Source organism: Lissotriton helveticus, chromosome 4_1, assembly GCF_964261635.1.
Source record: "Lissotriton helveticus chromosome 4_1, aLisHel1.1, whole genome shotgun sequence".
Classification (NCBI taxonomy): Eukaryota; Metazoa; Chordata; class Amphibia; order Caudata; family Salamandridae; genus Lissotriton; species Lissotriton helveticus.
Window position 1 is genome coordinate 140416332 of NC_136063.1, and position 27820 is coordinate 140444151.

Sequence of the window (27820 nt, forward strand, 5' to 3'; positions counted from 1 at the left end):
GGGACAGGTCAAAAATAAGTTGGAGGTCGTCGGCATAATTGTACACCGCGACCTCCATGTGCTGCAAAGCAAAAATGAGAGGGAAAATGTATAAATTAAAAAGTAAAGGGGAGAGGGAAGAGCCCTGAGGGACCCCGCAGGTGGTTTCACGAGAAGGAGCAGCAAATTCTGCCAGATGGACAGCCTGGGAGCGATCAGACAGGAAGGACTCCAACCAGGCCAAGAGGGGGCCCTCGATGCCCGCCAGCCTGACACGGCGTAAGAGAATGGAATGGTCCACCGTGTCAAAGGCGGCGGACAGGTCTAATAATACGAGGGCCTGGGGTACGTTGGAGTCCAATCCCTCCCTGAGTCGGTCCAGAACTGAAATGACCACCTTCTCTGTGGAATGGCGGGGGCGGAAGCCCGCTTGGCAGGGGGAAAGATAATTACTATCCTCGATGAAGGAGCTTAAGACCTGCGTAAGATGGGACTCGGCAATCTTCCCCAGGAAAGGGAGGAGGGAGATTGGTCGGTAATTAGCCGGGACACCGGGATCTGCCCCGGGTTTTTTCAATATAGGGATGATAGTAGTGGCCTTAAAAGAAAGCGGAACAGTGCCCTGTTCAAATGATTTGTTCAACAGGGTAAGGGCGGGGGAAGGACAGTCTAAAAAGATCTGGCTTAATATGTGAGCTGGACAAACATCAGCAGGGGAACCAGATTTCACCCGTCTAAGAAGAGGGGGAAGTGAGTCCAAAGTCAGAGGGGGAATGTGGGCTAAGGACTGACTATTGATGGGAATAGAGCCCTCGCAAAAAGAAGGTGAAGGAGAGGGAATATTTGCCTTAATGATAGCCACTTTTTCTACAAAGAACTCATTAAGAGAGTTACATAAGATCTGTGAGGGAGGGATTTTTGACTGAGTCCTGTCGGAAGCCGCCAGCTCATGGACCATCGCGAAAATCTCTCGAGGTTGATTCTCAGCTGCCAGAATGCGTCCAGTGTAATATTCTTTTTTTGCGGCTACAATATCTCGTTTGTATTCAGACAGGACTAGGACATAGCGCTGCCTGGCTAGTGGACAGTAGGCACGACGCCAGGCGCGTTCGGCTTGTCGCACTGTGAGTTTCTTGGTTTTTAGAGCTGGACCAAACCACTTATTAGCGTTGTGAACACGGTTAATGGTTACCCGTTTGAGGGGGGCTATATGATCACAAGTGGGAACATTGTGCTACTCCACCAAAGGGTAGTTCCAAAACATTTTTTGACAAATATTAATACTTTTCAGGGTTTAACACAAGTAATGCAGAAACATTTTATTTCAAATTGTCGAATAAGACAGGTATGAAGACCATGCTTACAAACACAAAATTGATATATTCAGATTCGTTTTTTGAGCAAATGAATACATTTGTTTTTGATTTCTGGAACAGTAACATTGAAACAAAAACTGTTTGGGGTACAAAAGATTGGCAAGTACAAGGTATAGAATCATTGTTCAGAGCCTGCATGATCCCAGAACAAATTATATTTTTGAATGACACCATTTAACAAACTACCTGTCTTGGCTTAGCCAAAATCAAAGACTTAAACAAACCGTCTATTCCAAAGCCAACAACGAACAGTAATAGCTCTATAGATGTTGAGATAGACGTGAACCATATTTTAAACCAAAACAGAACACATCCTGATTGGAAACAATGGTTGATCTGGCCCTCAGACACTAATAACTGTCAAGACAGATTCCTGAACAAAATACAGGGGTTCAAATTGACCAGGCCAGACCCTAGATATTCCCAAAGACAACATCCAGGGATAGTAACTACATACAGTGTGGGCAAGCTCTGCCTTCAATGGCTACATACATCCACACTGGCAGAAATTAAGCAACACCTAACTTTACTTCAAGAGGGTGCTGACTTGTGTGATTTCATTATGGGACCACGCAAACAGCGTCAAAAATGTTTCATAGCGGCCTCTATATATGCAGCTTACAACGAAGCTTGGAAAGTAACTCAAATTGAGACAGCAGAAAAAATACGGGAAATTGACCGTATTAATTTGGAAAAATCACTTTCTGTCGTGGACAATGGGTTAATGACTCTGTCCTCCAGAATATATTCACTGGACAGTATTGTGTCTTCAGCAATCGATATAATATCGCAAGACTTACTGATGTTACAACACGGTCAGTCCCAATTGCGTTCTATTGTAAAACTTGGCTGGACGTTACAAAATCTGCGTTCAGGCTATGTGCCTTGGCGTTTAATCAACACAACGTCACTATTTAATATCTTTAACCTTACTGATAAACAAATCAGTTTGGCACAGAAGGGTGCTGACTATACAATTCTGAGCATTGAAAAACTTGAGAGATTACCATTGACAATGTCAGAACGACCTGTCATTGAATGGATAATACATGGGATCATAAATATTCTGATAACAACTTTCCAGTTTCAATACTGCCAAAAATATATACAGGCAGGCCAGTATGAAAGGTTGGGTAAAGGGTACATTAAGTCAACATGGAACTTGCCCTATACACATGCATGTGTTAGTAATAAAGGACAAAGTGTATTCCTTAGTGGCAATAATTGTGAAAGGTCACTAAGCGGTACACTTCTGTGTCAGGGTATTAGTTTGCATGGAGCATGTGAAGGGACTTCAAATAACCTTTCATGTCACCAGCTAGGCACACCTGCAACACAAATAGAACCATTCTTTAAGAGACTCTCGAACGGGAGTTACATTCTAATTGTAGATCGCAGATGTTGCAGTCTGCTGCCCGGAAAACCTTATCTCATAACCGTGACTACGAAGGTCATGTGCTGTGAACGAGTATTGTTCCCGAACGATGCCCGAGACAGGGAGGCAAGGTTATGGCCCAGTTTGAAAATGTCTTCTATTCGAATTGATACTTTAAGCAGAATGAAGACAGTGCTCCTACAGACGCCAACCATGTTAACGTCATCAAAAGAAACGTATGATCTCCAAGTTGCAAGGACAACTGCTGAGATTCATTCACTGTTATCAACCAATTCCCCCATACATTTCTCAGAAATACTGAGCGAAATCTTAAACATTTCTGATACAAGTGGAATCGCGAGTGTATTTAAGACAGTGTTTTCGGGAGCTTTAACCCCATTCAAAGCCATCCTAGGTATTTTTCCTGATTTTGTCCATTCCATCTTTGGCGGACTTCCTCTCCTTTTGGGACTAGTGGCAGGCATCCTATTTTTGATCCTGTTACTTCGCTATGGCAAACCACGTCACAGACAAGACACCAGCGATAATGGAAGAAACAATCCGAGCTATTGGCTACCGGGACCGCATAACTAAAGTCCTTGGACTAGCACGGCTAGCACGGCTACGAGATTTGAACATGACTTGGTTTCTTTCATTCAGACCGATGTGGCAAAGTTGTGTTATGCCTGTATTAAGGTGCATGCTATGCGGCGAAGAATGCGTGTTGGACACCTGTCTGACACTACAATCGGATGTGCCAATGGACGCAGAGACTCTGTTGGGTCCGGTAACGGCTCATGCATTGTGCTGTCCCCAGCGGCTACCAATCCTGATGACGGCATTCGTGGAGACTTCACCACTACGATTAAAGAGTTGTGAAGTACAAGATGAAAGCAGCATCGATCAGGTACGACCTTCTGTCAGCTATGCTGATCGAAACATCAATGAAGGCAATCATGCTCATGAATGCATGTTACAAAATTTTTCCGAGTTAGTGGTACTTTCGCAAGAAGCAGTTGACAGTTTTTTCGAAAGTCTCAACAATATGATGTTTTCACCAGGGCAGAAAGAATGACTTTGAGCAAACTAGCACACGGCGTTCCCTACACCCTGAATTTGGCCTTGAACTTTGAAAATAAAGCAATAAGAAATTTTCTCACCAGTTTTTACAGCGAGCGAGACATTTTTTTTCCCCATCCATTTCCAAAAATATTTACGATTTTTTGGGACACTTATCTTCTGCTTAAAGTAAAACTATTCTTAGAGAACAAAATTTCTATTTTTAGCTACTCTAGAGACATTAGCTACCCTCTAGCATGTTCACAAGTATTCATGATTTTGTGATGAGATGGTCTCGACCTTTTTTTCTGTATTAAGAGCCATTTCATGTGTAATTTCCGCATTTCGTTCATGCTGATTTAAAAATATGCGTATTAGATTTAGCATTATTATACTGCTTGAAGTGCATATAGTGACTATACTCATCTTTTCGTGTATTTGGCATTTCCAATTTTCAAAATGCATTTGATTGTATTTTGGGGTGGTTCGGTATACACATGCACTACTAGTATGTTTACTATGCCTAGACTTGTAAATATGGACATAGATTACGTGGAGTGGGTGTGGTGTATTTACTATGGGTACTGTATCGATCCCCCTATTTCTGACCCTTGTCTGGTTAATAATTAACTAGCAGCCATTCAACTGCACGGAAACCTGTTATCTGATTAGCCACACAACGGCACAGAAGCCCGTTATCTGATTAAGTCATAGCGCATGCCATCTCATTAGGCAAGCACTATTTCTCCAGCCCCCTAATAGGCATACGGTGTTCTCAAAACAAATCAAACCTACCACGACCTGGGAAATCCCCACAGCCATTGTTTTGATTTAGCCGAGAACTTCAGTAAAGAATGTGCGAACGACCAGTTCGTATGACATCCTTATTGACGTATTTATGTCCATCCTTACGTCAATCCCGGCACCTTTCAGGTATAAATAATACCGACATTGCCTTAAGCAAACACACGAGGTGGTGACAAGATTGGAGCAGCGAGACTTGCCGAGGAGCCCAGCTGACAGCGAAGCCCACAGACGCTGCCCCTCCTTTCTGACGCGCTGAGAGAGAGACGCTGCCTTTTCTCCTGCCGAGAAATCCAGCTCCGGCGCTTCCAAGCCGCCCTTGCGGGCAGCTGGAATATCAAGACCTGAGATAGAGATACCAGCCCTCCAGCCTTCTAAACTCCCAGGTACTGAACTGAATAATCCTTTGTAGAGAATTCTTGAAGCAGACCCTTGGCAAAGCAAACTTAACTTAAACTGCTACTTATCTACTCCCGCCACGTATTAGGCTTAGGTCAGGTACATTGGGGTAGGCGTAGTTAGAAGCACCAGTTGAGTAGGATTAGTCAATGTATATATGTATGTATCTATTTTATCCATTTTAAGTATCATATGGCTAAGAAACCATATCAATGCTTTTACAGTATTATTTTATAATTCTGTTATTACTGTATGCACTTTACTTAACTATAAGTATTGCAATAATAGCGATTCATTTCTCTTGTATGAGAAAAGAGACTGATCAATAAATAACATCTTTTTATTGAACACGCCCGTCTCTTCCTTTTCTCTACAATCTGGTGAAACTAAGAATGCACTGAACTGACTGAGTAAAATAAGTTGTCTTTTGTTTTCACACGACTCTAGAGATACACTCTTGATTAGGGGAGAGCAAAGTTGTCATGTTCTATGGTTGTCAGAAACTAAATCCCTTCTTGTCTATCCAGGGAGGTTAAACTCCTCCTTGTCTATTCGAGAAAGTTTCTAATGAACTCTGAGCTAGCTGGCACACACATAACTTTAAGTCTAATATCGACAGTAGAAGACCTAGTTAACCTCTGTCCTACGTCTATACTATTGAAGATATTATTCCAATGCGCAGAGCCTATTGGGATAATAGGTACTACACTACATTGGGTTGGCGTAGGCTCCCACTCTCGCCGCATGGGCGTGCGGCCCTTTTTAAGATGATGTCCCTACCTCGATTCTTGTATGCACTCCAAAACACGTTAGATATGGTCCCCGCCAGTTATTTTCGTAAGATTGAGAGCCTCCAGAAGAAATTGATTTGGGATGGCCGACCACGCATTGCCCTGGCAAAGTTAACTCTTCCGTGGTACGATGGGGGCATAGCACTTCCGGACATCAGGAGGTATTATTGGGCGTCCCAACTTAGTGCCATTAACCATGGTATGTATGGCCCTACATTGAACCCGGCATATGTGTTGGATAAACTGTTGCTTCCGGGGGGTAACTACACTAGAGCTCTGTACTCTTCGTCGGCACTCAGGTCATTGTCTGGGCCAACTAGAATGGCCGTCCGGGTGTGGCATGATGCTACTGCCTCATTGGGCTGGAGAGGCCGACTGACTCTGGCGACCCCACTCTTTGACTCTGAAAGGCTTGGTAATTTGTGGAAATCCAAAGGGTTCGAAAAGTGGGATCTCATTGGACTTAGCAAGGTGGGGGATTTGTGGGTTAAGGGACAGGTGAAGTCTTTTGATGCTTTGAAAGCGGAATTTGAGCTGGGAGACTCGGAATATTTTAGGTATATACAGGCCCGTCATGCTTTGATGTCAGTTTTCACTAGCGGGGAATTGGTTCCCGAATCGACCCTGCTGGAGGATAGATTGCTAGATGGTCACGTTCCAGATAGTACAATTTCCCTGGTATACAAGAAATTGATTAATGACAGAGCTGATCTCCTGCTGCCACTACGTGACCGGTGGGTCCAAGACGGTCTCGAGTTAGATGATGAGGACTGGCAGTCTGCTGTCTCCTCGCCTAAGGAGATTGGGATCCCTGCGAGACTCCGACTGGTCCAACTTAAGATTCTGCATAGGGTATATGTCACTGGTTCCCGTCTAGTACGTATGGGTTTTTCTGAGGAGGGACTCTGCAAGCGGGGCTGTGGCTTGGTGGGGACGTTTCTTCATATTCTTTGGGAATGCCCTGAGGTTGTTGCGTATTGGAATGGAGTGTATAAGGTGATGGAGGAAGTCACGGGTGTCTCCCTCCTACCGGAGGCTAGACGCTGTCTCTTGAATATCTGGGAGCCCACGGATTATAATGTGGCCCAAACTCAATGGGCGACCCTAGGTGCCATGATAGCAAAACGTGATATTGCACAGTTGTGGGGTTCGCAAAGACCACCTCAGGACGAACTTTGGATGGAAAACATGGACTGGTGCATGTTTCGTGAAAAAACTGTGTATGTGGCCCGGGGTTGTCCACGGAAATGGCAGAGTGTGTGGGGACAGTGGAATACCTACCATGGAGATATCTGCACTCCCCCAATGATGGATAACATTGATGTCCCAATGTCTCCCTAGCCCTGTTTTCACTGATTGTAATTTGATTTATTGTTCGCCCTATGGATCCTCCCCCCCCTACATGTCTTGTTGATTTTTCTCTTCTTCACTGTCTGGCCACGTGCTCGTACCAGCACTCTGTATTTGTTTATGCCTTGCTTGTTTTATAATTAATAAAAATAAATAATAATAAAAAAACTAGATCGAGGGTAATTTATGTCCCCCCTTTCCTGCTTTCCTATTACCAACGCAGTTTTAGGAAACCGTGGGACCCATTTTTAAAGTGACACGGAGCAGGACGAGTATTGCGAGTTATGCGCAGGGCGTTAAAAAAATGCGGCATCCTCCTTTTTGCTCCTCCCCCTTGTCCATGGCGGGGCTGCAAGCCTGAAAGTGATGAAGGCGGATATTGGGCTGGAGCACTTGCTGCAACCGGAGTTGAGGTAGCGCCGTGTGTGCTGAGGCAGAGGTTGTGAGCTGCCCCAATATTGGAAAAAAAAGGCAAACACTATAAAGCGGACACTGCATCCGGTGAAAATGAAACAAGGCATACGAAGGGCATTGATGGAGGGGGGAGGAATGGGAAACAATGGCGCCCGCAGATTTCTTAAACGCGAGGAGTACATGCAGCAGGGGGTGCAGGGGGATGGAGCATATTTAAGTGAAAGCGCGACATGGGGCGCTTCATAAAAAAAAAGTTAAAGTTAATACAGCGAGACACATAAAAATAAAGCTGTACTCGCCATGAAGCTGAAGGCACAGGTTAAATAAAAATAAGCATTTCACACCGTAATTGAAACACGCAGGAGGCAAGCGTTCTGCAGTTGGCCATGAAGCAAGTAATCGAGCAGCAAGGGACGGAAACTGGTGGTTTGGAGACATCACAGGACTGACTGGAAAAACAGTGCCTACGGAGTTATGAAGGACACATTGTAACCCCGCCAGTAAACAATCAATTCCAGATGGGCCATCCCAAAAGGAGACAGGGCGGTGACAAAAAAGCCTGATTTTCAATGAAAAGCAAGCGTTTAGCATAAATGATGACGCCACCCAATCAAAAAGAGGAGCGGGGCTTCCACTCCACTTCAGAAATCCTTATCGATTACTATTAGCCTCGGACAGCGCATTGTCGCTCCACTGCTAGGCGAGACCTAAAAAGCCACCTCTTCATTCTGCACTCCCGATTAGTGGCCTGTCGAGCTTGCACCTACCCCTATTCCTGTTAGTTGAGTTAGGAACAGTGGCGGCTGCCAAAAACAAAGGGTAGTAGGGTGGGTGGAGGGAGCGTGGGGTGGTGGGAGGGGGTTCACTGATGGGGGTTAAAAATAATAGATTCATAAATTTTTTTTACTTACTTGCAGCCTCTTCCTGGGTCCCAGCAGCCCCTGAGACACACTCCCACTAAATCACCATGCTGTTGAGCAGTGCAGGGATTTGCCTGAGTGGGCAAGAAAGATGCTCTGCTCAGGCCAGGGAGTCTGTGGGGGTTTCTGCTGCCTGGCTGCTCAATCCAGCCGGGCAGCAGAAACTTAAGATTGCATGTGTGTTTTGGTGGGTCTGAGACAGCCAGCCAAACACACATGACCACTTTATGAGTGCACGTAGCACTCCTACTCACCCCCCTCCCGTGCCTCTGCCATTCCTTACAGCATTCACTTAGAGTTGGCAAATGCAAAAAAAAACAGTGCAAGAACATTGTTTTATTTACCATTTGTTGGCTCTGAGCCAGGCAGTGGGGTGACGCTCCTCTGCCATTGGGGAGGAGCTGCCGCTGGTTTGGAACTTACGAGTCTTACTGAACAACAAACTTTCCAACACTGATCAAGTAAATGCTGTAACCATGGATGCTTTCTTCACTTTGAAAATTATTTTTAAAATTCTTCCTCTCTTACCTGACCACCTCTAGAAAACAGTGGTCACTTTCTGAGTCATCTCCAAAATAGACTACTGTAATGTGCTTTATCTTAATGCCCACAATTAAGTCGTGAACAAAATGCAAAGACCACAGAATGCGACAGCACGACTGCTAGGGGAAGTCCCCAAACGCCGGTTAGTGTCCCAGTTCATTGTGAAGCTTCACTGGCTTCGGGAGAGACAGAGGATTACATTCAAAGCCTTGTGTATTGTATGCAAAGATCTGCATGGAACTAGTCCTGGCTTTCTGAAAGTGCATTACTTACTACTCACCAACTTGTTATCTTAGATCCGCATCAACCAAACTTGTTTCAGTCCTTAGACTCAAAATTGACAAGTGGGATGAAGAAGGTTTGTGCTAGGAGCCTAAAAGGACTGCAACAATTTCCCCATTTTACATTAAAGCCCAACCTGACCTTTTGGCAGGCGGCCATCGAAACTTGGCTTTTTGTTACACTCGATCTGACTCATTGTTAGAAATTGGATTTTTGGTTGGCTAGGGCATGTGCAAAAGTCGGGCAGAAACCACCACTCTAGTCAGGATAAGGGAGTTACACTCCTAAAATAACCCCTGCTCACCCCCTTAGTAGCTTGGCACGAGCAGTCAGGCTTATTTAAGAGGCAGTGTGAAAAGCATTTGCACATACCCTACAGTAATACAGTGTAAGCACTACAAAAGGACACCACACCAGTTTAGAAAAATATCCAATATTTTTCTAAAATGAAGTCAAGACTAAAGACGATAAATATCCACAATACAGTACGAAAAAATCTTCAGTTTATTTATTTTATTTATTTTGAAGCTTGTAAAGCGCGCGGCTACCCCCAACGGGGGTGTCCCGGCGCTACAGACTAAGGCAGCAACAGAGAGTCAGGCGAAGCGTGGCTATAGTTTGGAAAACAGCCATGTTCTCAGTTTGCGTCGGAACACTGGTTCAGATGTGATCAGCCAAAGACACAGTGGGAGGCTGTTCCACAATTTAGCCGTCACAACAGCAAAGGCTCTTCCCCCTGTCCTGGAACGGCGAAAGCGGGGAGAGTAGAGAAGGCGGAGATGATTAGATCTCAGAGCATGAGCAGACTGAACCGGCTTTAGCCTGCGTCTGAGGTAGGCCAGGCCAAGGTCGTTAAGTGCCCTGAAAGCAAGGACTAATGATTTAAATTTGATGCAATAAATAACTGGCACCCAGTGAAGTTTCAACAGATGCGGGGTGATTGAGTGGCGATAAGGAATGTTACATATCAGCCTAGCAGCGGCATTCTGAACCAATTCTAGTCGTTTAATCATGTAAGTCGGGGCTCCGGCATACAGTCTGTTGGAATAATCCAGGTGTGAGGGGATTAAAGCATGAATGACAGTCCTGCGCGAGTCAAGGGGAGAGAAAAGGAAGAATTTTCCTTATCATGCGGAGCTTACCGAAGCAAGCTGAGGTGATCTTATTAATTTGCATCTCACATGACAGTTTATTGTCAAAATGAAAGCCCAGGTTACATTCTGATTTAACTGGTGTTGGGGGAGTGTTAAGTTTCAAGGGCCACCATACAATAGAAGGAAGTGGGGTGCTCTGGTTGAAGAATAACACCTCAGTTTTATCGGTGTTCAACTTAAGGGTGTTGAGAGTCATCCAGGAGGAGATGTTAATGAGGCAGCGTCTAAAGTTGGCAAAGCTGTCGTCAGAGTGATCTCTAAAGGAAAACACAAGCTGAGTGTCATCAGCGTAAGAGATCACTCTGACCCCCCAGGATTCAACAACCTCAGCCAGAGAAGAGAGCTAGACATTGAAAAAAGAGGACTTAGTGTAGAGCCCTGCGGTGCGCCACAAGTAAGCCGTTTATCCTCAGAAACAAAAGGTTGAAGGTGGACCGCTGCGTTCTGCTTGTCAGAAATGATCTAATCCAGGCTAAAGGGGTATCCCGTATCCCAAAGCTGAATAGTCTATCTAACAGAATGGCATGCGAGACGGTGTCAAACGCCACGGATAAATCGAGGAGCACCAACATGGCCTCCTCGCCTGCATCCACGCATTCACGAATAGTCTCAGATACCTCTAGTAGGGCAGTCTCTGTGCTGAAGCCGGATCTGAAGCCAGACTGTGAGTCATGGAAAAGTAGTCTGGACTCCAGGTAGTTGGCTAGTTGCTCTTGCACAACTTTCTCGAGTATTTTAGCTGGCTAAGGGAGAAGCGAGATAGGCCCATAATTGCTGAACACTGAGGGGTCAGCGTCAGCTTTCTTTAAGATGGGGATCAGCATAGCCTGCTTCCATGAGGAGGGTAACTGACCCGAGAGTAACGACGTATTCCAGATGGAAAGTAATGGGCCCGCCAAAAGGGGGGCCAACGTACTAAGCACCTGGTCGGGGTCAAGTGGTGACCCCGATTTACCTAGCCGAAGCCTTGTCAGTCGAGTGTCCATGGACAAGGTTTTAAAAGATACAAACTCATTCTCAACAGGGACCCTGGGGCCTGACAAGGGTGATGCTGAGGCTAGAGTGAAAGAGGCAGAGATATCTGCAATGTTGTCGTAAAAGGAATTCGAGAGACCATCACAGAGGATTTGACTATGTGGGATCGGACACGTCAAGGCTGGGGGTTTGGCAAATTCCTTCACAATTTTAAATAGCATTTTGGACGAGTTTTCACCTGCATTAGTTTTGCTGACGAAATATTCCCTCATAGAGGCACGCTTGAGTTTATAAACATTTTTTAGAGCCATTCTATAGGTGGCTTTGGCGACAGTATCATACGTTCGTCTCCAACTGCGTTGCAGTTTTCTTTACACTTTTTTCTAAGCGTAAGGCCGCAGAAAACCAGGGAGCAGAGGGCTTTGTTCTAAATGAAGATAAGGGTCTTCGAGGGGCTCTGGAGTTAATGGCAGAGGAAACGTTGGTGTTAAAGTTAAAAACGTCGATATTCAGATCATTGGATGTCTGTCTGAACGATTTGGCCAGCAAAGGTTCAAGGGAATCGCAAGCGACCTTGTGCCATTTTCTGCCCAGGTCCCTGGCTTTAGTTTGCATATCTGATAGCTGGAGAATAGTCAACCTAAAAAGGATCAGATAGTGGTCAGACCAAGTTATCAAAATATATTTGTAAAATAGTTCCTTGATGTCAATAGCTCCGTCCGGGGCAATCCGGTGTCGTGAGCAAAAAAGTTCAAACAGTTCTGGCTGACCACGGTGTCGCGGGCCAGCTACGGTGTCAGGACGACCTGCAAACAGTACCTTTTAGAAATGCAGGGCGTCGACGACCTCTCGTTGAGCTTTCGAAAGCACGGCATCTGCAGGCATCTGTTCCGGAGGTCAGTGCATGAGTCGTCGGGGGCCTTGAAGTAACACACATTGCAGATCGATCTCCTCTCTGTTGAAGTCAGGAGCGCTGGCGTCGGCAGGCGTCGCATGCTGAGGAGCGAAGTGCCGTGTGCGGTGCCCTCAGGACACGGTGCGAGCAGCGGCTTGGTGGTGGCATCAGATAGCATTGTAAGTGAGACCAGGGTCGCGGTGAGAAGTGAATGCTGTGCTCGTTGCAGTTCTGGCAGGTCACGGTGCAAGCAGCCGCGGCGGCGTTGCTGAAGCACTGTTGTCGGCTGACGAGCTGGAGTCGATGGTGTCGGTCGGCCAAGGCTGCGGTGCGGGATGAGGGCGGTGCGTTGTGTAACTTTAGGAGCGGTGCCCTCAAAACATGGTGCAAGCAGCGGTGTAGATTTCGCCGTGGAGCGGCGGTGTCGGGGATACCAAGGCGTCGTCGTGAAGCGAGGCGGTGCAGAGTGCGGTGCCCACGGGTCGTGGTGCGAGCAGTGGCTCTGTGGTAGCAGCAGAAAGCATCGTCGATGAGACCATGGTTGCGGTGCAACATTGCGGCGGTGCCCTCTGTGGTGCCTTCAGGACACTGAGTCGGCAGCAGCGTCGTAGACGTCGTCGGGTTGCTGTTATTCTGTTGCAGCACAAAACACACAGGCGCCAGTGCTGAGGGCAGAAGAGTCTGCAGTCTTTGCTGTTCCTGAGACTTGTTTAACAGGGGGCAAGCTATACCTCAAGCCCCTGGAGACACTCACAGAAGTAGATTGCAGAAAGATCAGTCCAGTCCTTTCACTCCCCAAGATGGAAGCAGCCACTGCAGGCCAACACAGCAATGTGGTAGTTCCTCCTCACAGCTTCTCCAGCTCTTCTTCTTGGCAGTCTTCTTGGTCCAAAAGAGTTTTGAAATTCTTGGTCTGGGTCCTAATATTTATATCCCAAAATCCTTTGAACTCTTAGGGAGAGAGTGTCTGTGCCCAGCCAGAGCCAGTTCTGCCTTCTTTGGTGTGACTTCCTGGCAGGAGGTAGAGACGGCACGGTCAGAGGCAGACCAGGCCCTTTGAGGTGCAAAGAAATCTCCTCCCCCTTTCCCAATTGCAGCCCAGGCCTATTCAGCCCTTTCCTGACCCCCTAGACTTTCTGGAGCCGCTCCTGTCCCAGGCCTTCTGTCATCCAAAACCCATACACGCGAACCACATTCCAGCAGAGGCACACAGGATGCTGAGCAAGAAAATACCTACTTTATAAAAGTGGTATTTTCAAACACAGAATGTAAAAATCACCTTCACGAAAAGATGCATCTTTAGATTCTGAGTTCAGGCACACTAAACTTTATTTTCCTACCTAATTCTCCAGGCCAGTTACGTTTTATTAGATGTTATAAACAAACTCCCTATTCTGTCCTATGGGGAACAGGTAACCTTGAAATGGCGAAAAACAAATTTGGCTGTAATTCGCTATCGGGACATGCCACACACACACCAGGGCATGTCCTACCTTTCACATACACTGCACCTAGACCATAGGGGTACTTTGGGTATTACCTTAGGGGTTGCTGACATGTAAGAAAATGGAAGGTGAGGGACTGGCAAGTGGGTGCACTGGCCAAGTCGGCAGTTACAAACTGAGTGCAGACTCCGCAATGGCGGGTCTGAGTTACATTTTCTGGGCTACTCATGTGGGTGGCACAATCAGTGCTACAGGCCCACTAGTAGCATTTGATTCACAGGCCCTGACACACTCAGTGCACTTTACTAGGGACTAACAAGTAAATCAAATATCCAATTATGGAAACACCAATCCATAACACAATTTACCACAGGAGCACTTGCACTTTACCACTGATCATCAGTGAGAAAAGTGAGCAGACACACTATGTCAGCAAAAACAGATTCAAAACAGGGAAGTCAGAAAGCAAAACCTCAGGGGAAACATGTCAAAAGATGCCAAGTCTAACACTCATCCATTCACCTTCCCTTAACTAGTGCCAAGACACCTTTGGGGGCATTGGAGTGCTTCACAAAAACACTTAACATAACATATTTGAGTGAAAAATAAGGATGAATACGTTCGTTTTTGTACCTGTAGTAGTGGGTGATGAAAGGTAAATATGATTCTGTGGTGCCACTAGTACTACCTTGTGGCTATATTACAGACTGCAGTCGGTACTGCCAGAGGCGAATCATTAATCAATCACAGGAAACCATACATACATGGTATTGTGGCTGATTTTATTAAGAGCACTTACATTGGTCACAGTCAGAGTCCAGCTTGACTCACAGTATGTGGAGGTTCAAATGAATGAATGGCCTGCGCCAGTGGGCCACGGGCCTCCTGGCAAAAATGGACTCTGAGGGACACGCCTTTTTATGGAAGTTGTACTTGTATACAACGGAGAATGAACGAGTCATGTTAATACGTTGCCTCATTCGCAGGTTCCCAGATCGGAAATGTGATTTTATTTAGTGGAAAGGTTAGAACCGATAAGAATGTATTGTATAACAGCATTTGTACTACCCCTTTGTGGGGCACTGAAGCGCTGATATAGGGCCGGCCCATAGTTTTCTAGCCAAGTCATATAACTGGGTGAGTGTTTGGGCCTTGGGTCACGCTTTCATGCACGGACTGTAGAGATTTCTTGGGTACAACGCTGCCACTGCCCCTTCGGGTTGGCCCTTTGTTGTAATGAAGTCCTGCACGCAAAAGTGTTCAATGTCATAGCTAATATTCAACTACATCGATGGAAAACCCGCGAGTGAAGAGCGCAGTACTCGACCTCCTCAACCAACTCTGCCCACCTCCTCATAGCATTCTATTGCAAAATTCTTTAGAACCCGTCATTAACATTCCTACCTCTTGGCAATAACATTAACCCTACAACACGTTTCCCTCGGTTTAAGAAAAATTTATATTGCTAAAAAGTATATAATGATTTTATAATCAAATGCACAAAAAGGACACTATTGAACAACATAATGAATACAAAGTCGGCAACGGTATTCTCCTCACTTTTACCGAAGTAAACAAATATTAACAGCACCTGCTTACACGTTGGCTCCTAGGAACCACAGTCGGAAGATTCACAATGCTGGTACGAGCCAACTTCATCAAGCTTAGGAGTCCTAACGTTAGGAGTCCTAACTTTACTACTCTTAAACAGAGAAAAATCCTAACTTTAAGACTTTCGGTATTCACAGAAGACTTTTAGGAGTCCTAAAGATAGGACTCCTAACTTCTGTGAATACCGAAATGAGTAAGTGCCTTCTGTGAATACGAAAATGAGTAAGTGCCTTCTGTGAATACCAAAATGAGTAAGTGCCTTCTGTGAATACCAAAATGGGAGTAAGTTTAGGATTTTGTCTTAAGTTAGTTCTGTGAATCAGGCCCTCTCTCCGGCAGGTACATTAATTATCGGTTATCTTGACACTTTTATTGTTGCCTGGAAACTGTTGGATATGCAACAAATTCTGCAGTGCTTTTAAACTGCAGCACTGCTACAAAACCAGCCCCCAGTAAGCAAAGAGGCTCCCCAACCTTTCAGCTTCCTGTGAAAACGCCTGATTCCTGGTACGGCCAGTCCAGCCTTGCTAATGTGTTTCACAGTTTGCTTGACGGCAAGATAGGGGGTGGTGGGCGTGGCATGTGTATGCAAATGAGCTCTGCTCCAGGACAAATTTGCACAGTGCATTTTGTTATTGCAGAAAATGGCGAGTAGGTATTGGCACGTCAGAGAATTATACCTAGAGCAGGGATTGGGCCGTAGGCCTTGTTAAATTATTACGAATAATGCCTCTGGTGATTGGCTCCTTTCTGTCATTATCTCCCAGGTGTACCAGGACAACGTCTACGCTCAGGGCTGTGCATTCCACTCCTTCAAGAAGGTGGTCTTCGAGATGGGCCCCAAGTACTCCAACAGCCTGGAATTGGCATCCTTCCACTCTATCTCCAAGGGCTTCATGGGAGAGTAAGTGCCTGCTGGTAAAACAGCACTTTGTTTGGCATTAGATGACACGCTGTTGGCAGTGATGGTTCGAGGAAATTTTGCTTCCCGGGGAGAACGGGAATCAGGGTGGCCTCTTTAATTTGTATACAAGGTGACACATTGAGTCCTGTTTGCATCTCAATAGATGACACTTAAGCAGTTTGTGCGGACCCCTCCTGGGCTGCAGACCCTCTTTCTCACCCTTTTTACAGCTCAGAAAGGGCTGAAGGTGGGAGAGGTGCTTATCAGTGGGATGGAGCTAAACTGCTTGACATCCAGTGGGCCTCTGAAAAGGCAGCTAGCAGGAGGGTTCCTTGTACCTGGGACCAGAGTAGCCCCCACCTCAGGCTTTGTCTCCCTACACCAGGTCAGCAAGGCTCAGGGAGGGGGCCGACTCCGTGGGCCCAATTGTAATGAGACCTCTATCTTTCAGTTGGATTGGCAGGGGGCACTAGAGGAGGTGTGTGCCACAATGGCCTTTCTAATGGATACATCTGCCAGTAGATTCCTCACCTTGTGATTATCCCCTGCGCAGCAGCCATTCGGAATCTTTTCTAGCTCTCCTCGCCGGCGAGGTCATGGACGACGTCACAGAGGGTACGACTCCGCTCCCGACCCCGCTGACGTCACTGGATCCATAATAGGGCCTCGTCGGCGTGATGACGTCAGTTCCATTGGGTTCAGGACCATCAGATTTGTCTGATGGCAAATCATCTGGCCGGAGTTCTGAACGTGCGTGCAGACAGTCTCAGTCGGCAGTTCTCGGCTGACCACGAGTGGAGACTTCATCCAGAGGTGGTTCGTCACGTCTGCTGGGGAACTCCTCAGGTGGACCTGTTCGCCACTCACGAGAACGCTCACTGCCCGTCATTCTGCAGTCTTTAGTATCTGATGCAGGGAGCCTTGGGGGATGGGTTTCAGTTGAGTTGAGGTTCACAACTCCTTTACGCGTTTCCTCCCATACCCCCTCGGGTTCTGAGGAAGATTCGCCAGGAACGGGTCCAAGTCATATTGATCGCCCCGGATTGACCAAGAAGGGTGTGGTACACAGATCTTCTCTACCTCTCCTCGTGCCCGCCGCTCCGTCTCCCTTTCAGGGCAGATATCCTCTCTCAGATGGAGGGGCAGGTTCTACACCCCCATCTCCAGAGCTTGCGCATTCATGCCTGGAGATTGAACGGGGCAACCGGAGTTCTTTTTCTCTCCTGCCTGATGTGGTGGATGCTATTCTTTCTGCCAGGCAGCTTTCCACCAAGTCAATTTATTCTTATAGATGGTCTAAATTTGTTTCAAGGTGTGGAGAGAAGTCTATTGACCCCTTAAGAGCTCGTTTGTCCAATATTCTTCAATTTGCTCTTTATTTGGCCCAGCAGGGTTTTGCTGTGACTACTGTTAAAGGTTATTTATCGGCCTTGTTGGCATTCTTCTGTTTGCCGGACCAGCTGTCTTTGTTTAAGTCACCTATTGTTATACTTTTACTTGAGGGTCTTACCAACAAATTCCCTCCTATTCCTTTTATTGTGCCTCAATGGGACTTAAATCTTGTGTTGACCTACTTAATGGGTTCACCCTTTGAACCTTTGCACAAGTGTCCCATGAGGCTACTGTCCTTTAAGACAGTTTTTCTTATTGCAATCAGCTCGGCAAGGAGGGTAAGTGAGCTTCAAGCACTAAGTTCGAAACCCCCATTCTTGACCATTCATGCTGAAAGAATGGTACTCAGGACCAGGGGTGCTTTTCTGCCTAAGGTGGTTACTCCTTTCCATCTCGGGCAGTCTATTACCTTCCTACTTTCTATCCTCCCCCTCACCCTTCCAGGGAGTAGGAGTGGCTTCACCGTCTCGACCCTAAGAGGGCGGTGAGCTTTTATCTCGATAGGACTAAAGACTATTGTGTGGACAACCAGCTTTTTGTTGGACTTGCTGGCTGCAGAAAAGGAAGAGCTGTGCACAAGCGCACACTTTCAAGATGGATTATCTTGTGCATTAAGATTTGCTACGCACTGGCTGGTCAGGAACCTCCAGAGGGTATAAAAGCTCACTCTACTAGAGCAAAGTCTTCTACATATGTTTTGTCTAGGGGTGTTCCTGTAGAGGACATTTGCAGAGCGGCAACTTGGGCCTCCCTCCACACTGTCGTGAAGCATTACTGCTTAGATTCTGAAGTGAGGAGGGACGGCCACTTTGCGCGCTCTGTCCTCCAGGATTTTCTGGTATTGATGAGTGGACACCCTCCTCCGGGAGTGGGGGCTGCTGTGGGATTCTATTCACAAGGTGAGGAATCTACTGGCAGATGTATCCATCAGAAGAACAAGTTACTTACCTTCGGTAACGCTTTTTCTGTTGGATACAGTATCTGCCTGTGGATTCCTCACATGCCCACCCCCCTCCCCGTTGTGCACTCTTCTATACCTGCAAGTATTTATGTTGTATTTTCCTATGGAAATGTTTAATTATGTTTACCATTTGAGTTGTTTTCACACTATGTGTGTTGGTTCAAATACTGTGTACTGTGTATACTACACTTGTTCATGTCGGTTTGTCCGTGTGCCTCGGGAGCATGGAAAAAAGGGGCAGAACTGACGTCATCACGCCAACGAGGCCCTATTATGGATCCAGTGATGTCAGCGGGGTCGCGAGCGGAGTCGTACCCTCTGTGATGTCGTCCATGACTTTGCCGGTGTGGAGAGCTACAAAAAATTCCGAATGGCTGCTGCTCAGGGGATATTCACAAGGTGAGGAATCCACAGGCAGATACTGTATCCACCAGAAAAAGCATTACCGAAGGTAAGTAACTTGTTCAACTGTGACACACTGGTGCGCGGGGCCTGGGCAACTGCCCACCCTACCCATGCTTATCTCTGGTCCTGATAGTGGGTTGTTTTATAGTTCATAGAGTACCACGACGTGTGACTGCAAATCAATCAAGACTCGCCTGCCTGGACAGGTGAAGAGCAAGCCCTTCGGGTGATAAGTGACCGATGAGGCCACTGAGACGCTGCAATAGGGTTGCTAGCAGAGCACGCAAACAAATTGGTGGGGGTTGCTGAGACCCCCACAACATAGCAGCTAAGGAGGCAAGCCCAAATGTGTGGGGTCACTGAGACCCCCAAGGCAGGACAGCTAAGGGGGAAAGTAGTAATTTGTCGGGTCACTGAGACTTTCTGCACATGACCTGGGTATGCCCCGCCATGGCAAGCTACTGGCTATAGGGGCAATTAACACGTATCAAGGCGATCAGGGTGGAAGGAACGGTACAGATGTGCCTGCTAGATATCCTAAAGGAATAGAAGAGGAAAAATTGGAAAGTGCATGTTGGCGCTTGATTTTGTGATGCCTGAATGCAGAATTAGGTGGCATCACACCCCCGCCACCCCCAATCCCTAGATGGAGCTGTGGAAGGATATATTGTAATGGGTGGTCGCGGATATCCAACAAATGAAACATACCAAAAAAAGATAATAAAGTGGATGAAGACCTGTAGAAGTGGGGTGGAATGATTATTAGAATTGAGGAACGCCTTAATGTCCATGCACCTAGCGTAGCCACGGATGAGAGGGGGACATCGAATAGTGCGCTGCACAGACCGTGTGTAAGGGAACAGAAAAAGATATGGGTGTGTGACATCCTGTCAATGTATAACCATTGTGCAGAATATTTATGCGTACTACCAAGATGGTTGCAAGTACAATGTTTATGATTACACGTTGTTAAAATTCAATAAAAAATTATATATTTTTTTAAAGTAAAATTTGTGTTTTTTAAGTTTTACGAGTTATTTAGCGATTTGAAAAAATGTAAGAAAAGGTTATCAATTTTTTAAATGATTTAATGTCACATTCCTCGGTGAAAGAAAACTCTCGCTGTTCTCTAGGGAGTAATTATTTTACCAGAAAACCGCTTTGCATTCAATCTTTTTCCCCATTTCCCTTTTCAAATTTGCAAAGGTAAAACCTGTTGTGATGCTTTTTCCTCCATGGGTTCGAGTGGATTATATCTGATGCATGTGCTAATATTTATTTACAAATGTCAAGAGCTCGTTGCCCATGGCCCCTCCTGGTGTCTAAAGATATAAGGAGTGAGGATTATGATAACTTGATTTATTTTAGACTATACACTTCAGTGCTGACAGATTTCTTCTTAAACCTGTGTCTCTCTCGGTGCCTCGTAGGTGTGGATTCCGTGGGGGTTACATGGAGGTCATCAACATGGACCCGGGAGTGAAGCAACAGCTCACTAGGCTGGCGTCCATGTGCCTCTGCACGCCATCCATAGGTCAGGCTCTTCTTGACGTCATCATGAACCCGCCTCAGCCAGGAGACCCCTCATACGAACAGTTTGCTGCTGTAAGTTGGCATTTTAATTTTGGTTTGATTCATCCGGGTTCAGGTTCTGAAGAACTTGTTTATGGATCATTGTGAAAATTAGACTCCAGGGGAAGACGAGCAAAGACTGGTTGGGTGTAGAGTGCACATCTCTTTAGCTTTATTTATATATAAATAATGAAGGAGGTACATGGAGTGAAAACCTACATTTTAGAATTTAATTCAGGTATGCTGCGAACTGTGGAAAATTAGAGTACTGTGGAATGACTGAGTCACTAGACTGTACCATGTGAAGCCATAATATTGAGATGACCTCATCAACCCCTCTCTGGTTTTATCCAGTCACATTCTTCCTACTTCCTGAGGTCGATGACATCCTCATGAGTTGAGTCACCTCTGCTTCTCGAGACCTCAAATCGCACCTATTACAATGACGTTCTCTCGACAACCCGAGTCATCCCTTTGCGTCCCCTCTTGTTACTTCAATGTATTTCCGTCAGTGATATTCCTTCCCTAGACCATCTCATTTTAGTCATCCAATGGTGCTCTCTCACTTCATACTCCTCAGCCAGCCAATGACTGCTCTGAACACACCTTCTTGAATCATCAAGCGAATGACCTGCTCCTTAGCTCGCCTTATATTCCTCTGGCACTCAATGACGTTGCTCTTATTAGCTTACTTTATATTGTTAAGTTATTCTTTAGCTCACTCATGTTCTTGAGACTGTCACTAATGGTTGTATGATAGAGGCACGCAAGGCTTAACCACATGTGCCTCTACTACGTAACCCGAACCACTAATGCGACTTGTCGACGCATTCCTTTATGACGCATGCCTTTACAGCGCAATTTCGTGGTAAAGGCATGAATGGTAAGGGTGTATGCGTGGCTAAGCTTGCCACTACTCTGACCCGCATCCCCCACTCAAAGCCCTAAATTACAAACCCCCTACTGACCCCCACCATAAGCCCTAAATTACAAATCCCCTACCTGCCCTGAGTCCTAAAAATGCCCCATTCCTTAAATACTCCTCCAAACCCAGCCATAAACCTACCCCAACCCCGTTCTCCTTCCTTGAGTCCTAAAAACTTGACCCCTCCTTAAAAGTACCCTGACTCCCCCATACGTGAGCCCTAAAAACTTGACACTACCCCCCCCCGAAAGCGACCATCAGACCTGCCCCAACCCCACTTACCTGTCTGTGTCCACTTCCCGTTCCAACACTCCTGTTCGTGTTTAGAGTCACCGCCCATCTCGAACACTAGAGGGCATTTGCCTTAACCACGCATATGGGTGGTTTAGGCAAATGCTTTGTTCGGGCACCTGTGGTTACGCTTGAGGGCTTCTGGAATGCGTGGGTCTGGCCGCGGGCTTCTGGATGTTTCCTCTCACTGATATTCCTCTCATTAGCTCACTCATATTCCCATGAAATTTAAAGATATTGATCTCACGGGCTCACTCATATGCCAGAGTGATTGAATGATATTCCATTAATTATCTCACACATATTCCTCAGTCACTAAATGATATTCTTCTCATTAGCTCGCTCATGTTCCTGAGTCAATGAATGGTAAATCTTTAATTAGCTCACTCATGTCTCAGAGTCATTGAATGATATTCCTCCCGCTAGTTCTCACGTTCTAGAGCCATTGAATGATATTCCTCCCATTATTTCTAATGTTCCAGATTCATGATTTGATTTTAATTTATAAGCGAGAGGATGTATTCCATGTTTTGTTTTTTTGCCCTGTTTATCAGGTAACAAGGAAATGTTGGCTGATTCCATTTAGTAGAAATTTAGGCTTCAGTCAATGTGCCCAAGCTTGTAGGGTCCTAAGGTATGATACCCACCCCCCTATTGTTTTTGCTGTCTCACCGTTCCTAATTGGCATGTGGCATAGACGGATTTTTTTTATGATATTCATGTCTATTTCAATATTCTATTTTGTATATCTTGATAACTATTAATGTTTAATCTATTTTTAGGTTTACATTTTACTGGTCAGGTTATTTATTGTTTTATCTACTTGTGCTTCTATGTATGTATTTTACCTGCACTTTTATGGTCTATTTCAACCGAAATAAAGTTACCAATGATGATGATGATTTTAATTTGATTTCATTTTAATATTGATGAAACGCACACAAATGCCCAAGGGCATCTTGGGGCTGCTCAAAAAAGCAGATTAAATAATTAAAATGAGAGAAAAATGGGGATACTAATAATGCCTTACAAGCCAAGTCTTTAAGTTCTTCCTGAACCTCAGTAAAGATGGGGCCCTTTTTACCTCCAACGGTACCTGCTACTTACAACACACTTTCGGCCACATGCATCATTGCACCCGTTTGCGATTCCTAAATTGCGAAAAATTGGGAATCGCAATTTAGAAATCGCAAACTGCAATGCATTAAAAATTCGCATTTCTTTTGCGATTCGGTATTTTTCCTTAATTGCGATTCACAATTTGCGAATCGCAATTAAGGAAAACCCTTCCCATTGATTCCTATGGGCCAAAAGGCCCATAGGAATGAATGGGAAGGCATTCATATTTTGCGAATTTCAAATTGCGATTCGCAAAATGGAATGCAATTTCAAGGGTGCAGGGGGGGTCCAAAGAACCCCTCCCTGCACCCCTGAAATGTAACTTCAAATGCAATTTAGACACACACACATGCCCACAAGGGCATGTGTGTGTGTAAATTAATACTTTCAGAAATGCAATATTTGCATATTTGTACGTTTTTGGTAAATTAGCATGAAGGTCACCTTCATGCTATTTTACCACTTCCAAAAAGTGATCATGCATTGCATTTAAGAAATCTGAAATTGCGATTTCTTAAATGCAATCGCAATTTTAGAAATCGCAACACGGTTGCGATTCTTAAAATTGCGAAATGCATGATGCATTCAAAATTAGTCAATTGCATTCGCAAACGGCCGAAAATTGCGATTCGCACCGTTTGTGAATGCAATTGACTTTGATGCATGTGGGTGTAAGCTCCTAGCTCCCCAGGTGGCCAGTATGTAGGTGGGGAATAATAGATATCTTGCTGAGCAGGAGCAAAGATTTCTTCCTGGGCATTACCATCTAAATCTATTTTTCAGATAATCAGGGCCGAGGTCATGGAGAGCTTTATTGGTCATGCAGAGGTCTTGAAAGACAATCTGTTTTTTCTACCAGGAGCCAATGCAGTTTTTTAGAGCTTGGGAGGCTGATCTGTTTCTAGGGACCGTCGCCAAAATGCGAGCTCTTACGTTTTGTAGGAATTGAAGTTTATTCAATGATTACCTTGGTAGATTCTGGTACAGACCGTTACAATAGTTCATTCTAGATCGAACCAGACCAATAATAATTGTCCTTAACAGATCAACAGGAAGGAACTGAGCGATTTTCTTGACTGACCACAGGGTGAAGGAGGCGGTCAAAGTGACTCTATTCATTTGTCATTGAGTGATATTCTCATTGTTAGTTTTTATATTCCAGAGTCATTGAGTGATAGTCCTTTCATTATTTCTCACATTCTAGAGTTTTTGAATGACACTCCTCCCATTCCATAGTGTGAAGAATTTATTGGGGCTCCAAAGACTCATCTTCCACCAGTAAAGTTACACATGACTATATAAAAACTGGTCTCCACAACCGAAAGTTTGAGGAACCCAATTACAGATCCACTGTCTAGTGTGAGGTTCTCCATTTCTTCTGATCACTCTTACCACTGAGACTGAGAAACCTCTTGTCTTCAGTGCTTAGTGTGTGATAAAATTAACGATGCATGATGCTCGATATATCTAATAATGCCATGATTGAGTCTGTGCTTTGTCATTCCACACTGCAGGAGAGGAAGACAGTTCTAAGTAACCTGGCAGAGAAGGCCTCACTGACGGAGGAAATCCTGAATAAGGCACCCGGAATCCGATGCAACCCTGTCCAGGGAGCGATGTACTCTTTTCCCAGGATTGAAATCCCAGAGAAGGCCGTGAAGTTGGCAGAGGTAAGGAACTACTTTGATAGAAACCTTCATGGGTTCTGAAAGCATGTTGTTGGCACAGGTAAGGGACCATCAGATTTGCCCTGCTTTGACCGACACCTGAAGAGTGTCAACACTGTCACAGGACAGTCCTTTGGATACAGCGTATTAAAATGTTGGACTGCTAGCGCTGGGGACAATAATTGTTCACAGGACGCTACAGCTGCAGAGGTGACACAGAAAATAACCATTAGAGATGGAATCAGTGAATGTCAGGATGCTGCTGTCGGAGGATTCATCAGTGAGTTTGAGATTTTTTGAATGGAGAAAGGTTCAATCAGTGTTCAGAGAATTCTTTAGTAAGTTTGAGATCTTTTGGCTAGAACAGGACTCACTCCGTGATCAGAGAAGTCTTCAGTGAGTTTGTGATCTCTTGGTTGGGACAGGGCTCACTCAGTGATCATAGGAGTCTTCAGTGAGTTTCCGATCTCTTAGTTGGAGCGGGGCTCACTCAGTGTTCAGAGGAGTCCAGTGAGTTTGTGATCTCTTGGTTGGGACAGGGCTCACTCAGTGATCGTAGGAGTCTTCAGTGAGTTTGCGATCTCTTAGTTGGAGCGGGGCTCACTCAGTGTTCAGAGGAGTCCAGTGAGTTTGTGATCTCTTGGTTGGAGCAGAGCTCACTCAGTGTTCAGAGGAGTCTTCAGTGAGTTGTTGATCTCTTGGTTGGAGCAGAGCTCACACAGTGTTCAGAGGAGTCTTTGTGAGTTTGTGATCTCTTGGAATGAACAGTGCTCACTCAGGGTTCAGAGGAGTCCAGTGAGTTTGTGATCTCTTGGTTGGGACAGGACTCACTTAGTGTTCAGAAGAGTCTTCGGTGAGTGTGTGATCTATTGGAATGAGCAGTGCTCACTCAGGGTTCAGAGGAGTCTTCAGTGAGTCTGTGATCTCTTGGTTTGTACAGGGCTTACTAAGGGTTCAGAGGAGTCTTCAGTGAGTGTGTGATCTCATAGTTGGAGCAGTGCTCGCTCAGTGTTCAGAGAGTTTGACATCTTTTAGCTGTAGCAGGGTTCACTCGGTATTCAGTGGATTCTTCAGTAAATTTGTGGTGGTCTAAGGAGGAGTTGTGCTCACTCAGTGTTCTGCGGATACTTCAGTAACTCTGTGGTAGCATTGCCTGAGGCTGGTCTCAATCAGATGTATGGGAGTGTTTCAGTACACTTCTTGTGATGATTGATGGAGCTGGGCTCTCATTGGTCAGAGGATGCTGTGCTGAGTTTGTTGGGATGATGTGAAGAAGTTTCCTCACCAAGTGTTCTGAGGAGGCTTCATTCATTTTGTATTGATCTGGGCTCGCCCACAACACAGAGGATCATTCAAGGTCACCTTGTTTATGTTGAAGGGAGTTGAACGTACCCATTCTTCTGAGGAAGCTGTAGCAAGTTCCTGGATGATGGCAGAGGGTGCTGGGCCCACCCTGTGTTCTGGGTTCTAAGGATGCTGTAATAAGTTACTGGTGATGCTGGGGGCAGCTGGGACCACCCAGTGTTCTGAAGATCATGTAATAAATTACTGGTGATGGTGGAGGATGCTGGGCCCACCCAGTATTCTGAGGACGCTTTGGTAGGTTACTGTGGTGCTGGAGGGAGGTGAGCTTAGCCAGTCTTCAGAGGATGCTTCGGTAAGACTCTGGTGATCTTGAGTGGAGCTGGGCTCACTCACTCTCCAGACCATACTGCAATGTTTCCTTGTTGATGTTGAATGGAGCCGACTCACCCTGCGTTCTCAGAAGGCATTAGTAAGGTACTGAGGGAGCTCACCTAGAGCTCTAAGAATGAATAAGTAAAGTACCCGATGGTGCTGACGGTGATACTTGTGCCTGCCTGAGACTCCCCTTTCATGGTATGCAGAGTACTTTCAGCTCGCCCTCTGGCTCCACTTTATCCCAGCACCTTCCAGTAGCTATACACTTGGTGAAACTCACAATGACCATCATGACAGGCTCTGGGTTGAGAAACCAGGCGCTGGTTCCTGCACTTCCCGGGGCTTCCTTGCCCAAGGTTCAGCTGCATTTGTGAGCTGTTCTCTGTTGAGTGTGTGGTCTCTCCGTTGTCATTGGATCCTGCGCACATTGAGAGTGGAGTGACTGTGAGTGCTGGCTCGGGAAACTGATGTTCCAGTTGATTCCACGATGGTGCTCAGAAGCACCCTTTGGACGCGGATTGGTGCTGGTGTAGCCATTTGTTGTGTGACAGCACTACTTCTGTACTTTAGGTGGCCGATGGAGCTGCAGGCCTTAGGTAGTAGCAGTATTGGTCTTCCTTTCATCGCTTTCCAGGCAGTGATTGTGTTGCACCCATTGTCGACCTGGTAGCTACACCGATTAGCTGTCTTGAATTTCGACCCATTTGCTGCCTCACTGTTTTGCTGCTGCTCTGATTGGATAAATGTCAGTCTTGCTGCCTCTATCCTTTGAAGCTGTACCCATTGGCTGACTTTCAGTATTGGGGCTACACTCACTGGCCCCTCTGCAGTGCTGCGGCCGCATTCATTGGCTGTATCTCGGGTTTGCTGAGGTACTCATTGGCTGGGATGGTTGAAGGCCAAAGCGGGCATCCATTAAACAGGGTTGTCCTCTCGTCCACAGGCTCAAGGTCAGGCTCCAGACATGTTCTTCTGCATGAAGCTTCTGGAACACACTGGAATCTGCGTGGTTCCAGGCAGTGGATTCGGGCAGCGTGACGGCACCTACCACTTCAGGTGAGTTCCACAGCACTCGGTGGTGCCACACACCTTGAATCCTGAGGTAGCCACCTTTTGGCTCCCCTTTTTATCTCCTCCAGGCCACTGTCTCTCTGCCTCCACCGTGCACACTATTGCGCAGCAATAGTTGAAAGGTAGGTGATCGACATACACAAATGTATACCCCCGACCTTTAGATTGGTTCTACCCAAGATAATTTGAGGAAACCTCATGAAAGCTGGGAGCTATCTATTAATGCCTTGGTTGTAGGGGGACTTAGTGTACATGCTCAATAAGTTAATGCCTTTGCCTCAGTAGGGAAACTTGACTTCCAGAAGTACAGACCTGGATCCCACTGCTCTAGGTGGTTCAGCTACAAATGGTCTTGTTTCCAACCCAATCTCAAACTGTACTGCCCTCTTTTCTAATCTAATTTCTAACCTCCTTCCCATTTCTTCCTGGCCTTCATGACTTCTTTGTTGTAACTTGGATTG

At 45.9% G+C, this 27820-nt stretch overlaps 1 protein-coding gene across 1 annotated transcript in view; it reads left to right on the forward strand.

Annotated features, from left to right (window-relative positions):
• The window catches only part of LOC144827962 (alanine aminotransferase 2-like), a 158352-nt gene extending 131004 nt beyond the window's left edge, over window positions 1-27348 (forward strand). Inside the window, exons 8-11 of the mRNA XM_078686119.1 lie at window positions 16140-16276; window positions 20465-20639; window positions 24456-24611; window positions 27232-27348. Coding sequence (XP_078542245.1) covers window positions 16140-16276; window positions 20465-20639; window positions 24456-24611; window positions 27232-27348 — 585 coding nt within the window. The remainder of the gene's footprint in view (window positions 1-16139; window positions 16277-20464; window positions 20640-24455; window positions 24612-27231) is intronic.
• Window positions 27349-27820: the final 472 nt, after the last annotated feature.